The 16,212-nt window shown below is 40.6% G+C and overlaps 1 protein-coding gene across 1 annotated transcript in view; it reads left to right on the forward strand.

The window, feature by feature from the left end:
* Positions 1–331: 331 nt before the first annotated feature.
* Positions 332–16,212, forward strand: part of LOC110496082 (probable ATP-dependent RNA helicase ddx6) — an 80,468-nt gene continuing 64,587 nt past the window's right edge. The window contains exons 1-8 of the mRNA XM_036952544.1: positions 332–773; positions 1,745–2,682; positions 2,852–2,915; positions 3,029–3,133; positions 3,497–3,626; positions 6,271–6,417; positions 9,670–9,764; positions 10,091–10,213. Coding sequence (XP_036808439.1) covers positions 2,495–2,682; positions 2,852–2,915; positions 3,029–3,133; positions 3,497–3,626; positions 6,271–6,417; positions 9,670–9,764; positions 10,091–10,213 — 852 coding nt within the window. The 5' untranslated portion in view covers positions 332–773; positions 1,745–2,494. The remainder of the gene's footprint in view (positions 774–1,744; positions 2,683–2,851; positions 2,916–3,028; positions 3,134–3,496; positions 3,627–6,270; positions 6,418–9,669; positions 9,765–10,090; positions 10,214–16,212) is intronic.

Consider the following 16,212-nt stretch of genomic DNA (forward strand, 5'->3'; position numbering starts at 1 on the left):
TATTTTTATATTATTTTTTATTTTATTTTCTGTATTTTTTTTGGTGAGTGTAGTGTTAGATGGTAGGGTATTTGTTTATTTATTTATTTTTCAAGCAAAGTTCAAGGGAGTTGTACTCCAGTCTAGTAGGTGTCGGTAACGCAACATATTGGATGCCAACTGCTGTTAAACCTCATAGAAGAAGAAGAAGAAGAAGAAGAAGAAGAAGAAGAAGAAGAAGAAGAAGAACAACAACATCATCATCATCATCATCATCATTATCAACAACAACAACAACAATAGGGTAGGGGAGCCCTGGGATATTGAAATGTCTTAAGTAGGAGATCGGAAATCGTGGCGAGTAGTGCGGACAAAATTGAGAAAAAAATCAGGGAAGCAACAGCTGTGTTGGAATGCTAACAAGATGGGTGTCAGATCTGATGACATGGAGTGGGAGGATGAGGGTCAAGGAATGAATGAAGAAGCAATGTGAAGGTTAAGTGCTGTAATTGGTGGTGTTGGGGATTTATTTGGTTTAGAATTTTATTTTCATGGTAGGTAGTACATAGTTGGTCTGATCATGATTGATCGACATTCCAGCACAGTAGGTGGCGGCATGCACTTTAAACGTTGGTTTGTGGACCGCCATGATACCACAGAAGAAGAAGGCGGTGATGAAGAGAGGAGACCATGTTGAATTAGCGTTTTATATGGAGTGAATTTAATCTAACAGTGACATAAGTAATTGATCTGCCGCAAACATTTATGATATATAACATCAAAGTGAGAGAAAGGTGAGTACTTCGTGGTGTTCTATTCAATTAGTATTATACAGATTTGATAAAGTCGACGTTAGCTTGTCAGCTAGATAATATAGCCAGCCAGCTAACATTCAGACATGGAAAACGACAGCCCAATGCACAAGCCATCCAAGTTATCTGACTAGCTAGTTTATAATAACCCCTTTCATCAGTGATGTAACGATACCTAGATGGCTTACTAAATTACTATTTAGATTATTCAGATAGCTTAACTTACTAGCCGACTTGCATGTTTATGTCAAAGCTATGTGGCTAACGTCATTAGATAGCTAGTAATATAAGTTAACTGGCTAACTAAATACCTTCCTCTCAAGTTGGCCAGATAAATGGCATTTTGTAGCGTCAAATCGCTATTAGTCAGGTTTGAATTACTTTTTGCAGTTGGCACAATTGAGATAAGTTGGCTAACAACTGACTTGTAACATTAGCTGTCTTTTTTAAACCTTTATTTGACCGATAAGGACATCCCTGTTCGTTAATGTTAGCTAGCTAGCTAAAGACGGTGACGTGTTTTGTTGTCCATACATTTGCAATTCACTTTCATTTAAGTTAAGGTGCTTCTAGCTAACGTTAGCTAATTTCCTCAAAGTAACTTCAAAGTTCGCAAGTGATTACGTCTATAAAGTAGTCCCACGTTGTTGACGACATCGCCCAACGTTACTCTCCTGTTGTCTGGGCTCATACTGCTTGTAGTGTAGGCAACTCCTATGTGCTCATGCAGTACACCAATGGGTTGGAGTACACAACAGACTGATCCACCAAGCCAACACTAGAAAAGCAATTTTACGCCAAATACATTTTTGACATGATGTAGTTGGGGATTTGAATATAACATTTGTGCATCTATTCTACATTGTATTATGCAGTTTTAAAGCTAGTCTAGGGCTTATATAGTATTCACTCTGACTTTACTTCTAAAATCAAATTCTCCTTCTTCCTGTCAGGTGGAACAGGTTTGAGTTGCTGAATACACCACCACTCACACACACAGCTACACACGTTGACAGAAAAGCTGAGAGAGGAGGGAGACTCACCTGGAACAGAGGGGACAGACCGAAAGGAGCCCAAGGGGAACTTAAAGCTGCGTTGCTTTTGGACTACAGTTACCCTTGTTTGATTTTCAACATCAGGAAACTACTTTAACACGTGGATGGACATATACAGACAGAGTGGAAAACAAATGTTGAACAATAAGAACATTATTATTTTGATGAAATATTTGTACAAAGGACATCGATGTTGAGCAATTCAAATGGACTTGATGCAAAACAAGGAAATAAAAATATGTAAATGTACGTTTGAACAAAGATTTATATTACAGATGCTATTCCCCCGCTTCAAATAGCAGTTCTATTGCAGGAATTAAACTTTGATTATTGTTCACATATAATGTTCTATATTGTGTGCAGGTGCCGTATATTTATGCATTTGAATGCATATATCTCTTCATTTGGGAGAGCTCTTGTATAAATGCTATTTTTTTTCATACGGCAGTAAACTCTGTTGAAGGGGACCGAACTGCACGTACATATATATGTAAAAACGACAGACTTCTGTTGTAAAAGCTTTGGACAAAAAAACAAGATAATATTTGTTAATGCTTTATTAGACTCATCTACTTTTGAAGAGGCTTTTTAAGGGGGCAAAAAAACAGAAAATATTAATATTTTGAGAATAAAAACAGGAAAGCGGAAATGGCAGCTGCCAGAACAGAGAACCTTGGTCCTGTCGTCCTGGGACTGAACAAGCAGAACGGGCAGCTTAGGGGGCTTCCTAAACCGGCTTCTCCCCAATCAGGACCCCTCGTCCTGGGCTCTCTGTCAGACGAGGCCACAGGTGCATCCCAGAAAGCGGGTGCTGCCCAGGAGGGAACTGGGATTAGGTACACATTTCTCTCACACCCCTGTTTTACCCAGTGACTGAAACAATTGTGTTCTGCTCATAGTTTATTATACCTTCATACCAGGTTTTAGAAGTGATGACCCAGTAGATTCTGTTTTAGAAATCAGTAGTGCAGGTGTTCTTTTAATTGCTCTCTTCTGCTCTGTCAGGTTTGGAGATGACTGGAAAAAGAGCCTACAGCTCCCTCCCAAAGACACCAGGGTCAGAACCTCTGTAAGTCATGGTACAATGCAGCATGCTTTTTCACTAGCTCATGGATTTTCCCGGTATCATTTTAATCAAGTCTGTTACTTCTGTTGTCTAACCTCTTTCTTGCTGTGTCCCAGGATGTAACGTCCACTAAGGGAAATGAGTTTGAGGACTACTGTCTGAAACGGGAGCTCCTGATGGGCATCTTTGAGATGGGCTGGGAGAAGCCCTCCCCTATCCAGGTACGACACTCACTGGGAGAGTCTCTGCCCAAAGATGACCTGTTGAAACTGGGGGATTCCCTTGCTGTAAATTGGCTCCTGATTCTGATGCCTATAAAGATGCTCCAGAACTTTTGTATAATTTCAGCAGGTAGTTTTGAAAGTGGTGCTCGAGCGTGTGTACTATGTCATCCAATGATGTACTACGTCATCCATTTCGTGTGATGTATTACCTCCCACAAAAATGTGTACAATATGTTGCAAATTTGTTGAGCTTAAGATCCCGGACTGCATCTTGAGTTATAACTGAAGTCTTTGGACTTAGCTTTTGTAGTTAGATCTTTTTTGATAAAATTCCATTAAACCAGAGTTTGTCACTTTCAGGAGGAGAGCATTCCCATAGCCCTGTCAGGACGAGACATCCTGGCCCGAGCCAAGAATGGAACAGGGAAGAGTGGGGCCTACCTCATCCCCATGCTGGAGAGAATAGACCTGAAGAAGGACTATATACAGGGTGAGTCAAGGCTCTTCACGTTACTCTTTCTCTCCTTTTATACTCGACTTGTCTACTACAACAATAGTCTTATGTCATTCACAGTGCTTTATTAAAGTGTTATAGACTACTGAAAAGGTATTCAAGTTATGTTTCATCTATGTTTAAGCAGGAATGCGTGATTCAAGATATTTTGATGTAGAACGTAATCCAGTTGTTGTCATGCATTTTGGGTTGACAATTAGGCTATTGTTACATTTTACTGTTAAAATATAGATGAATTTGTGTACACTAATTATAGGCATGTTTTATTTGGGTCCAATTCACCACTTGAGTAAGTGGAAACTCAAAACACATTAGCTAGATAGCTAACTTAAATATAATAGCCACTGGTAGTAGCCATATTAAGCTTAACAGTACATTTTAATGTCCTAAAAATAACTTTGCAGTTGTAGCCTACTACCCAATCAGGCCCATGCTTTCGTAATGTCCAATGCGGATTTCGCACACTCCATATCCCAAAGCTTTATAAAATAGTTGCCATAGAGCTAAAAATTGAGAGTTGAGAAATAAAACGTATACCTACAGAAATCGGAGAACCTCCTCTCTTCAACTGTGGCAAGTATATTTTCCTGCAATTGTAGTTTTAAATGTTATACAATCAAAATGTTTTTTTTCCCCCTAGAGCAAAGTGGGAGAGGTAGGGAAAGTGGGTTGATCATCACAGCAGCGGGCCCCAGGGAAACAGGCAGAGCGTCAGGGCAGACACTTTCATTACAGGAATCATGAGCATAATGCACTTACTGCTTGACCAAATCATGTTTGAGTGAGGTGACCATGTAGAATGGGCAGCTCTCACCGACAAATAAAACATTTTAAAGTAAATGTCCAGTGAAAATCTTACTTTAGAAGTTCGTATTCTGTTAAGTCATACCCAGATAATGTTGTTGACTCATCCTATACTCATATTTGTGGCCAAAGCATACATTGGAGAGAGAAAAATACTTTTGAGGAGTTTTTAAAAACATTTTTTATTTTTTTTAAAGACTTTTTCAAAAATGCTTGCTATTTCTTAATGGAGTATAATGGTTCCCAAGTGGCTCACCGGTCTAAGACACTGCATCTCAGTGCAGACCCTGGTTCGATTTCAGGCTTTATCACAACTGGCCATGATTGGGAGTACCATAGGGTGGCGCACAATTGGCCCAGCGTCGTCCCGGGTAGGCCGTCATTGTAAATAAGAATTTGTTCTTAACTGACTTGCCTAGTTAAACAAAATAAATAAATGTCATACTCCTGAGGCGGATGAGCTGGCCAATCAGCGGGACACTTGTATTAATACCTTATGACTGGTATGTGCCCACACCATTCTGTTGGGGTATGCCCAAACCATTCCAACACAGAAAATATCATTTTTAGCATACCTAATTACCATTGTTAGTAATTCTAGGTCATAATTCAATGAAATATGGGAGCACTGAACACAATGTTCCTTCAAAAGAATTTCAGCACCGAGCAAATTTCATGTCTGCTGAGCGCAAACTTTAACATTGCGGAAATTCTGTTCAACTTCAGCACGTGTTTACTGTGAACATTGAGGCTGTACCCGCTTTGTTAGTTTTAACTGTGGCCAAGTAGACTACTTTGTGTTTTTGATCATAATCTAGGCCTACCAGAGTGGCCTACCATCAAAAACAATGGAGAAAATGCATCCCATAACATTTTAACATGGAAATAATGGTTCTATCATTCAGCCTACATTAGCAGCAAATCTGTGGTGTTCAATGTTGGCCTACATTCTATGAGACTTTTGGGGGAAAAACATGCAGGGCTTGACATTAACCTGTTTATCCACTTGTCCTTCAGACAAGGAGTTGACTGAAAATGTTGTTTGATGCAGGAAACCACTTTACAAAATAAAATGCATTATTATTCCCATACCATTATCACAGAGAATCAGACAAATTATGCTACCCTCTGCCTATTGGCTACTTAGCCTATTCAAGCCTGTCTGAAAATATTGCACTGCCCCTTTAAGACAAAAATCTTTACCTGACTTGCTTTTCAAAGATGTCTAGAAATGTACATATTTTGTGCTCTAGTAGGAAGCCATCACTCCACTATCGCTGACTACAAATGATCTATAACTGGGCTAATAACTCACTAACTAGAAAAGAATATGAACAAAATGTGTACATCTCAAAACAAGCGCATCTATTCACGACTGCTCATGCTGTAAACAGTTCAAGGTAAATGGCGGAGATCCATATATGGCAATAGTCTATTTGCATATAGGCCTAGTGCAGCTCTGATGGTTATACCGCACCGGTCTGTGTAGAGTACGGGCTGAGTCTGTCAATGTAATAAAATCATACTCCGATGCGTCCTGCCTACATCAAAATGTCTTGCCTAGTTAGTTTTGCATGTTTGGTATTGCATAGTTAATTTTGTTTCGGTATGTTGATGAGGAAAACTCTGGAAAGTTGAGTGAAGTTCAGTCTGGTGCTTAGAGGGAACCTTGACTGGACAGTTTAGCTCACACAGTCAAGTCAAAGGGTAGCAAAATGCGACTAAATGGTCACTGTTTGGAGCCATACTCCTACTACTCTATCAAATCACATTTGTCTTACACTTGCCCTATCTATACCTCTCCCTCTCTCCCAAGCCATTGTGATGGTGCCCACTCGTGAGCTGGCCCTGCAGGTTAGCCAGATCAGTATCCAGATCAGTAAGCACCTGGGCGGCGTGAAGGTCATGGCCACCACGGGCGGCACCAACCTGCGAGATGACATCATGCGCCTGGACGAGACTGGTAATTACCCAACAGCAGCATCACATTCCGTTACTAAATACCAACAATGGAACCTTGTGATAAATACAGTGCATTTGGAAAGTATTCAGACCCCTTGACATTTTCCACGTTTTGTTACGTTACGGCGTTAATCTACACACATTGCTCCACAATGACAAAGCCAAAATAGGTTTTTAGACATTTTTACATGTGTGTATTCTACCTTTCAACAGTTTGAGGTCACTTAGAAATGTCCTTGTTTTTGGAAGAGAAGCTATTTTTTTTGTCCATTTAAAATTACATCAAATTGTTCAGAAGTACAGTGTAGACACTGTTAATGTTGTAAATGACTAAAGTAAATGGAAACGTCTTTTTTTTTTTTTATGGAATATCTAAACTCAGCAAAAAAAGAAATGTCCTCTCACTGTCAACTGTGTTGATTTTCAGCAAACTTAACATGTGTAAATATTTGTATGAAAATAAGATGCAACAACTGAGACATAAACTGAACAAGTTCCATAAACATGTGACTAACAGAAATTGAATAATGTGTCCCTGAATAAAGGGGGAGGGATCAAAAATAACAGTCAGTATCTAGTGTGGCCACGAGCTGCATTAAGTATTGCAGTGCATCTCCTCATGGACTGGACCAGATTTGCCAGGTCTTGCTGTGAGATGTTACCCCACTCTTCCACCAAGGCACCTGCAAGTTCCCGGACATTTCTGCAGGGAATGGCCCTAGCCCTCACCCTCCGATGATGCAATGACAACAAGCTCAGTCTGCTGATGCTGTGACACATGACGGACTAATCCAAGTTTATCATTTTAAAAGGCTAATTGATCATTAGAAAACCCTTTTGCAATTATGTTAGCACAGCTGAAAACTGTTGTTCTGATTAAATAAGTAATAAAACTGGCCTTCTTTAGACTAGTTGAATATCTGGAGCATCAGCATTTGTGGGTTTGATTACAGGCTCAAAATGGCCAGAAACAAGTAACTTTCTTTCTTATTATATAAACTTATTTTTCTACTGTATTATTGACTGTATGTTTGTTTTACTCCATGTGTAACTCTGTTGTTGTATGTGTCGAACTGCTTTGCTTTATCTTGGCCAGGTCACAATTGTAAATGAGAACTTGTTCTCAACTTGCCTACCTGGTAAAATAAATAATTGGACAATTTTTCCATTAAAAATCAGCTGTTTCCAGCTACTATAGTCCTTTACAACATTATTAATGTCTATACTGTATTTCTGATCAATTTGCTGTTATTTTAATGGGCAGATGATTTGCTTTTCTTTCAAAAACAAGGACATTTCTAAGTTACCCTAAACTTTTAAACAGATTGTGTAAGATAAGTGTTCAGACCCTTTGCTATGAGGTGAAATATTGAGCTCAATGGAAATAGGATGCACCTGATCATCCTTGATGTTTCAACCGCTTGATTGGAGTCCACCTGTGGTAAAATCATTTCATTGTACATGATTTGGAAAGGCACACACCTGTCTATATAAGGTCCCACAGTTGACCGTGCACGTCAGCAAAAACCTATCCATGAGTTCGAAGGAATTATCCGTGAAGCTCCGAGACAGGATTGTGTCGAGGCACACATATGGGGAAGGGTACCAAAACATTTCAGCAGCATTTAAGGTCGCCAAGAACAGTGGCCTCCATCACTCATAAAAAATGGAAGAAGTTTGGAACCACCAAGGCCTGGCCAAACTGAGCAATTGGTGAAGGGCCTTGGTCAGGGAGGTGACCATGAACCCGATGGTCACTGAAGATTGAAACCAAGATGGAACTCTTTGGCCTGGTTACCAAGTGTCGCATCTGGAGGAGAACTGTCACTATCCCTATGGTGAAGCATGGTGGTGGCAGCATCATGCGGTGGGGATGTTATTCAGCGGCAGGAACTGGGACTAGTCAGGATCGAGGGAATGATGAATGGAGCATAGTACAGAGATCCTTGCTAAAAAGCTACTCCAGAGCACTCAGGGCCTCGGACTGGGGCGAAGGTTCACCTTCCAACAGGACAACGGCCCTAAGCACAAAGCCAAGACAACGCACGAGTGGCTTCGGGACAAGTCTTTGAATGCCCTTGAGTGACCCAGCCAGAGCCCGGACTTGAACCAGATCGAACATCTCTGGAGAGACCTGAAAATAGCGGTGCAGCGACATTTCTTTTCCAACCTGACAGAGCTTGAGAGGATTTGCAGAGAAGAATGGGAGAAATTCCCCAAATACAAGTGTGCTGAGCTTGTAGCATCATTCCCTGAATATGTCTGAATACTTATGTAAATGATATTTCATCTTTTTTTTTTTTTTTAAATGTATACATTTGCAAACATTTCTACACCTGTTTTTGCTTTGTCATTATGGGATATTGTGTGGAGGTTGCAAGCTGAAGAACACCATCCCAACCGTGAAGCACTGTGGTGGCAGCATCATGTTGTGGGAGTGCTTTGTTACAGGAGGGACTGGTGTACTTCACAAAATTGATGGCATCATGAGGAGGAAAATTGTGGATATATTGAAGCAACGTCTCAAGACATCAGTCAGGAAGTCAAAGCTTGGTCGCAAATGGGTCTTCCAAATGGACAATGACCCCAAGCATACTTCCAAAGTTGTGGCAAAATGGCTTAAGGACAACAAAGTCAAGGTATTGGAGTGGCCATCACAAAGCCCTGACCTAAATCCCATAGAGAATTTGTGGGCAGAACTGAAACGGCGTGTGTGAGCAAGGAGGCATACAACCCTGACTCAGTTACACTTGCTCTGTCAGGAAGAATGGGCAAAAATTCACCCAACTTTTGTGGGAAGCTTGGGGAAGGCTGGCTACCTGCAACATTTAACTTGGGTCAAACAATTGAATGGCAATGCTACCAAAAACTAATTGAGTGTATGTAAACTTCTGACCCACTGGCATTGTGATGAAGGAAATTAAAGCTGAAATAAACCATTCTCTACTATTATTCTGACATTTCACATTGTTAAAATAAAATGGTGATCCTAACTGACCTAAGACAGGGAATTTTTACTAGGATTAAATGTCAGGAATTGTGAAACTGAGTTTAAATCTATTTAAACTTCTGACTTCAACTCTTTATAGCGTAGCTCTGTATTTTGTTTATTTATTTGAAAGTCATTTTTACTCATCTTCATCGAGGGTGTCAATCATTTCGGACCACACTGTACAATACGAACAAGTCACAAAACCGTAAAGCTGTACACAATGCCATATCTGTAATGATGGTGTTTCTGATTCTTTCTCAGTGCATGTGGTCATAGCCACACCCGGCAGGATCCTAGACTTGATTAAGAAGGGCGTTGCCAAAGTGGATAGAGTCCAAATGATGGTGATGGATGAGGTTAGTGTGTAAATACATGTGGTACCTGAGTCCATGAACCACGGACTGTAATCAACTACTGTACATGACTCCAGAGAATCAGTCCTCTTGATCTATTTTGTTACGAGCCACTCACTATTCTTCATCAAGGCCTTCAAATCTCATCTGGTTCATCAACCTACCAAAGAGGTTAAAGGAGCTACATGTAACATTTCCCCGGCAACCAGTGCTAAATATCAATTACATACCAGTGGTAGCAAATGAATAGAAATACATGATTAAAACACTTTTTTTGAGAATACTGTGTGACTCTGCTAATGCCTCATTTGAATGTTTTCTCTTCTCAGGCAGACAAGCTGTTGTCTCAGGACTTTGTAGTGCTCATCGAGGATATCATCAGCTTCCTGGCCAAGGGTCGTCAGATCCTACTCTACTCTGCCACCTTCCCCATCAGCGTGCAGAAGTTCATGGTGAGTAGTGCCACATGTTGGCAGCCATGTGGTATCACCAACAGGCCATTCTGTTCTGCTATTTCGTAACTAGAAAATATACTTTATTGTCCATTTACATGGAAATCTTGCTATTCTTGCTGAACAGTGATCTCCTTCCGGAGAACAGCAGCTCAAAACATTGGGCAAGATTGTGTGTGGTGTGGGGTCACCTGATGCGCTTGGCCTTCTCCCTTGCCCGTTTATCAGAGGCCCTGAAGCTCCCTGCACTGCAGCCCACAGAGCTTCGACCCCAGGTTCATAGCCTGCTTGAGGTTACCCTTATTAGCCAAAGTCAGCACACTCTAAATGGCAGGTGTAGTACATTGAACACAAATATAAATGCGAAATGCGTTAGTCAGGGCATAACATTTGTTTTTTTGTCCTTCAGCCGCTCTAAAATGACACCAACAAAACATAAAAAAGGATGGTTCTTTGTAAAGTTCCTAAAACAATTTAATGTATTACTAGTAAGAAGTAATGTTGTGTATTGTTTAATTTCATGTATTGTGACCTGAGTCTTTAAACCAAAATAGAACAGATTAGACAAATGTTCACCTGCCCCTTTAAATGCGGGAGGTTCGTGCCTGTGAGATTGATCCTGACAAGTAGAAGCGTTGTCATCTCTTTCCCAGTAGTTGAAACTCGAGCATAGATAAACAACCTAGCTTGTGAACAAAATAGTTCTTTGACTTGGTGTTTTTATTTACCAGCTATGAAACAAAATGGTGGAAATACTTTAGTCCGCTACTATAGCATTTACAGTACCAGTAAAAAGTTTGGACACCTGCTCATTACAGGGTTTTTCTTTATTTTGACTTTTTGTACATTGAGTAATAGTGAAGACAAAACTATGAAATAACACACATGGAATCATGTAGTAACCAAAAAAGTGTTAAACAAATCAAAATATATTTCAGATTCTTCAAAGTAGCCACCCTTTGCCTTGATAACAGTTTTGCACACTTTTGGTGTTCTCTCAACCACCGATTTTATAGCGCCAATACAGATTTTATTGGAGGACCAAAACAAGCAGATACTGATTAATTGGCCGTTTAAAATTGGCCGATTTTTTTAAAAAAAAAATTTTTTTTTTTTTTTAAATTAGAAAAAACATTTTTAATTATTTTTTTAATATTTTTTTATTTTTTATTTTTTTTATTTTATTTATTTAAACATTTAATATTAAATGTTTTATACACTGCTCAAAAAAATAAAGGGACCACTAAAATAACACATCCTAGATCTGAATGAATGAAATATTCTTATTAAATACTTTTTTCTTTACATAGTTGAATGTGCTGACAACAAAATCACACACAAATTATCAATGGAAATCAAATTTATCAACCCATGGAGGTCTGGATTTGGAGTCACGCTCAAAATTAAAGTGGAAAACCACACTACAGGCTGATCCAACTTTGATGTAACAAGTCAAATGAGGCTCAGCAGTGTATGTGGCCTCCACGTGCCTTTATGACCTCCCAACAACGCCTGGGCATGCTCCTGATGAGGTGGCGGATGGTCTCCTGAGGGATCTCCTCCCAGACCTGGACTAAAGCATCCGCCAACTCCTGGACAGTCTGTGGTGCAATGTGGCGTTGGTGGATGGCGCGAGACATGATGTCCCAGAAGTGCTCAATTGGATTCAGGTCTGGGGAACGGGCGGGCCAGTCCATAGCATCAATGCCTTCCTCTTGCAGAAACTGCTGACACACTCCAACCACATGAGGTCTAGCATTGTCTTGCATTAGGAGGAACCCAGGGCCAACCACACTAGCATATGGTCTCACAAGGGGTCTGAGGATCTCATCTCGGTACCTAATGGCAGTCAAGCTACCTCTGGCGAGCACATGGAGGGCTGTGTGGCCCCCCAAAGAAATGCCACCCCACACCATGACTGACCCACCGCCAAACCGGTCATGCATCAGGATGTTGCAGGCAGCAGAACCACGGCGTCTCCAGACTCTGTCACGTCTGTCACATGTGCTCAGTGTGAACCTGCTTTCATCTGTGAAGAGCACAGGGCGCCAGTGGCGAATTTTCCAATCTTGGTGTTCTCTGGCAAATGCCAAACGTCCTGCACGATGTTGGGCTGTAAGCACAACCCCCACCTGTGGACGTCGGGCACTCATACCACCCTCATGGAGTCTGTTTCTGACCGTTTGAGCAGACACATGCACATTTGTGGCCTGCTGGAGGTCATTTTGCAGGGCTCTGGCAGTGTGATTTTCTGGATTTTTGTTTTTTCTGTCTCTCACAGTTGAAGTGTACCTATGATAAGAATTACAGACCTCTACATGCTTTGTAAGTAGGAAACACTGCCGATTTTGCAGGTTAACAAATACTTGTTCTCCCCACTGTGTGTGTGTGTGTGTGTGTGTGTGTGTGTGTGTGTGTGTGTGTGTGTGTATATATATGTTTGTAATAATGACTTATTTTAACTTAATATAATACATTAAAATCTATGTAGTCTCAATTAAATCATGAAACATGTTCAATTTGGTTTAAGTAATGCAGGAACAGTGTTGGAGAAGAAAGTAAAAGTGCAATATGTGCCATCCTTGCTCAGAACATGAACATATGAAAGCTGGTGGTTCCTTTTAACATGAGTCTTCAATATTCCCAGTTAACCTGTTGAGTGTAGGGGGCAGTATTTTGATGTTTGGATGAAAAACGTACCCAAATGAAACTGCCTATTTCTCAGGCCCAGAATCTAGAATATGCATATAATTGTCAGATTAGGATAGAAAACACTCTAAAGTTTCCAAAACTGTCAAAATGTTGTCTGAGTATAACAGAACTGATATTGCAGGCGAAAACATGAGGAAAATTCAACCCGGAAGTGCTGTTTATCCTGAAAGCTCTCTGTTCCATTGCCTGTCTTTGCTCCATTTAAAGGCATATCAACTAGATTCCTTTTCCTATGGCTTCCACATGTTGTGAACAGTCTTTAGACATAGTGTCAGGCTTTTATTTTGAAAAATAAGCGAGAAAGATCACATCCCGTCATTGGAGGGCTGGGTGCCAACAGCATTTTGCATGCGCAACAGCTTGGAGCAGACATTTTCTCTCTCTCTCTCTCCTATTGGAAAAGCTACAGTCCGGTTGAAATATTATTGATTATATATTGTAAAAACAACCTGAGGATTGATTCTAAAAAACGTTTGACATGTTTCTACAAACTTTACGGATACTATTTGGAATTTTCGCGCCAACCAAATGGAGGTATTTTGGATATAAAAATAATCTTTATGGAACAAAATGATTTATTATGTAACTGGGAGTCTCGTGAGTGCAAACATCCGAAGATCATCAAAGGTAAGCGATTTAAGTTTATTGCTTTTCTGACTTTTGTGACCAATCTACTTGGCTGCTAGCTGTTTAATGTTTTGTCTGCTGAGAGTGATGTCCTTACATAAACGCTTGGTATGCTTTCACCAAAAAGCTTTTTTGAAATCTGACACGCCAGGTGGATTAACAACAAGCTAAGCTGTGTTTTGCTGTATTGCAGTTGTGATTTCATGAAAAGTAAATATTTTTAGTAATTTGAAGCTCTGCTATTCAGCGGATGTTGACAAATGATCCCGCTAACGGGATGGGTGCATCAAGAAGTTAAGAAGCTTTAGGTTGTATCTATTATAGGACTATTTCTCTATCTACCATTTGTATTTCATATGCCTTTGACTATTGGATGTTCTTATAGGTACTATAGTATTGCCAGCCTAATCTCGGGAGTTGATAGGCTTGAAGTCATGAACAGCGCTGTGCTTCAAGCATTGCGAAGAGCTGCTGGCAAACGCAGGAAAGTGCTGTTTGAATGAATGCTTATGAGCCTGCTTCTGCCTACCACCGCTCAGTCAGACTGCTCTATCAAATATCAAATCATAGACTTAATTATACTATAATAAACACACAAAAATATGAGCCATATGTCATTAATGTGGTCAAATCCGGAAACTATCATTTCAAAAACAAAACGTTTATTCTTTCAGTGAAATACGGAACCGTTCCGTATTTTATCGAACGAGTGGCAACCCTAAGTCTAAATATTGCTGTTACATTGCACAACCTTCAATGTCATGTCATAATTATGTACAATTCTGTGGGTGGCCCTCTTGAACCATGTGGGGACAACAGACTGGGATAGGGATTGGTTGAATATGTCCGTAAACACACCAGCCAGCTGGTCTGCGCATGCCGTCTGGGCCGACAGCCTTGCGAGGGTTAACACGTTTAAATGTTTTACTCATGTTGGCTGCGGTGAATGAGAGCCAGCAGCTTTTGGTAGTGGGCCGTGTCAGTGGCACTGTATTGTCCTCAAAGTGAGCAAAGAAGTTGTTTAATTTGTCTGGGAGCAAGACGTTGGTGTCCCCGACGGGGCTGGTATTCTTTTTGTAGTCCATGATTGACTGTAGACCCTGCCACATACATCTCTTGTCTGAGCTGTTGAATTGAGACTCTACTTTGTCTCTATACTGACGCATAGCTTGTTTGTTTGCCTTGCAGAGGGAATAACTACACTGTTTGTGTTCGGTCATGTTTCCGGTCGCCTTGCCATGATTAAAAGCAGTGGTTCTCGCTTTCAGTTTTGCGCGAATGCTGCCATCAATCCACGGTTTCTGGTTGGGGAAGGTTTTAATAGTCACTGTGGGTACAACATCAACGATGCACTTGCTAATATACTCGCTCACTGAATCAACTTATTCATCAATAATGTTGTCTGTGGCTAACTGGAACATATCCCAATCCACGTGATCGAAGCAATCTTGAAGCGTGGAATCAGATTGGTCGGACCAGCGTTGAACAGACCTGAGCATGGGCGTTTCCTGTTTTAGTTTCTGTCTATAGGCTGGGAGTAACAAAATGGACTCGTGTTCAGATTTGCCGAAAGGAGGGCGAGGGATGGCTTTGTATGCGTTGCGGAAGTTAGAGTAGCAATGTTCTAGAATTTTGCCAGCCCGGGTCGCGCATTCGATATGCTGATAAAATTTGTGTGAAGAAACCGGGTGGCTGTACCGACTCTGATAACGTATCCCGAGTGAGCCATGTTTCCGTGAAACAGAGTGAATGTTACATTCTCTGATGTCTCTCTGGAAGGCAACCCTTGCTCGAACTTCGTCTACCTTGTTGTCAAGAGACTGGACAATAGCGAGTAGTATACTCGTGAGCGACGTGCCCGTCTACGGAGCCTGACCAGAAGGCCACTCTGTCTGCCCCTTCTGCGGCACTGTTGTTTTGGGTCGCCTACTGGGATCCGATCCATTGTCCTGGGTGGTGGTCCAAACAGAGGATTCACTTCGGGGAAGTTTTATTCCTGGTTGTAATGTTGGTAAGTTGACTTTGCTCTTACTTCCAGTCCCGACTGTATGTAATAAGACTTAAGATTTCCTGGGGTAACAGTGTAAGAAATAATACATACTATGCAGTATTTTATATTTTTACTAAGAACGCGAAGCATTGACTCTGCTTGCACTGAACGCAAGCGAAGCTGCACAATTTCCCTAGTTAATATTGCCTGCTAACATTAATTTATTTTAACTAAATTTGCAGGTTTACAAAAATATACTTGTGTATTGATTTTAAGAAAGTTATTGATGTTAATAGTTAGGTTCATTGGTGCAATGATTGTGCATTTTCTCGCGAATGCACTTTTGTTAAATCATCACCCATTTGGCGAAGTAGGCTGTGATTCGATGATAAATGAACAGGCACCGCATTGATTATGTTCAATTCAGGACAAGCTAGTTAAACTAGTAATATCACCAACCATGTGTTGTTAACTAGTGATTTATGTTAAGTTTATTTATTTTTGTAAGATAAGTTTAATGCTAGTTAGCAACTTACCTTGGCTCCTTGCTGCACTCGCGTAACAGGTGGTCAGCCTGCCACGCAGTCTCCTCGTGGATTGCAATGTAATCGGACATAATCGGCGTCCAAAAATGCAGATTACCGATTGTTATGAAAACTATGCCGATTAA

This window comes from Oncorhynchus mykiss, chromosome 18 (assembly GCF_013265735.2).
Source record: "Oncorhynchus mykiss isolate Arlee chromosome 18, USDA_OmykA_1.1, whole genome shotgun sequence".
Classification (NCBI taxonomy): Eukaryota; Metazoa; Chordata; class Actinopteri; order Salmoniformes; family Salmonidae; genus Oncorhynchus; species Oncorhynchus mykiss.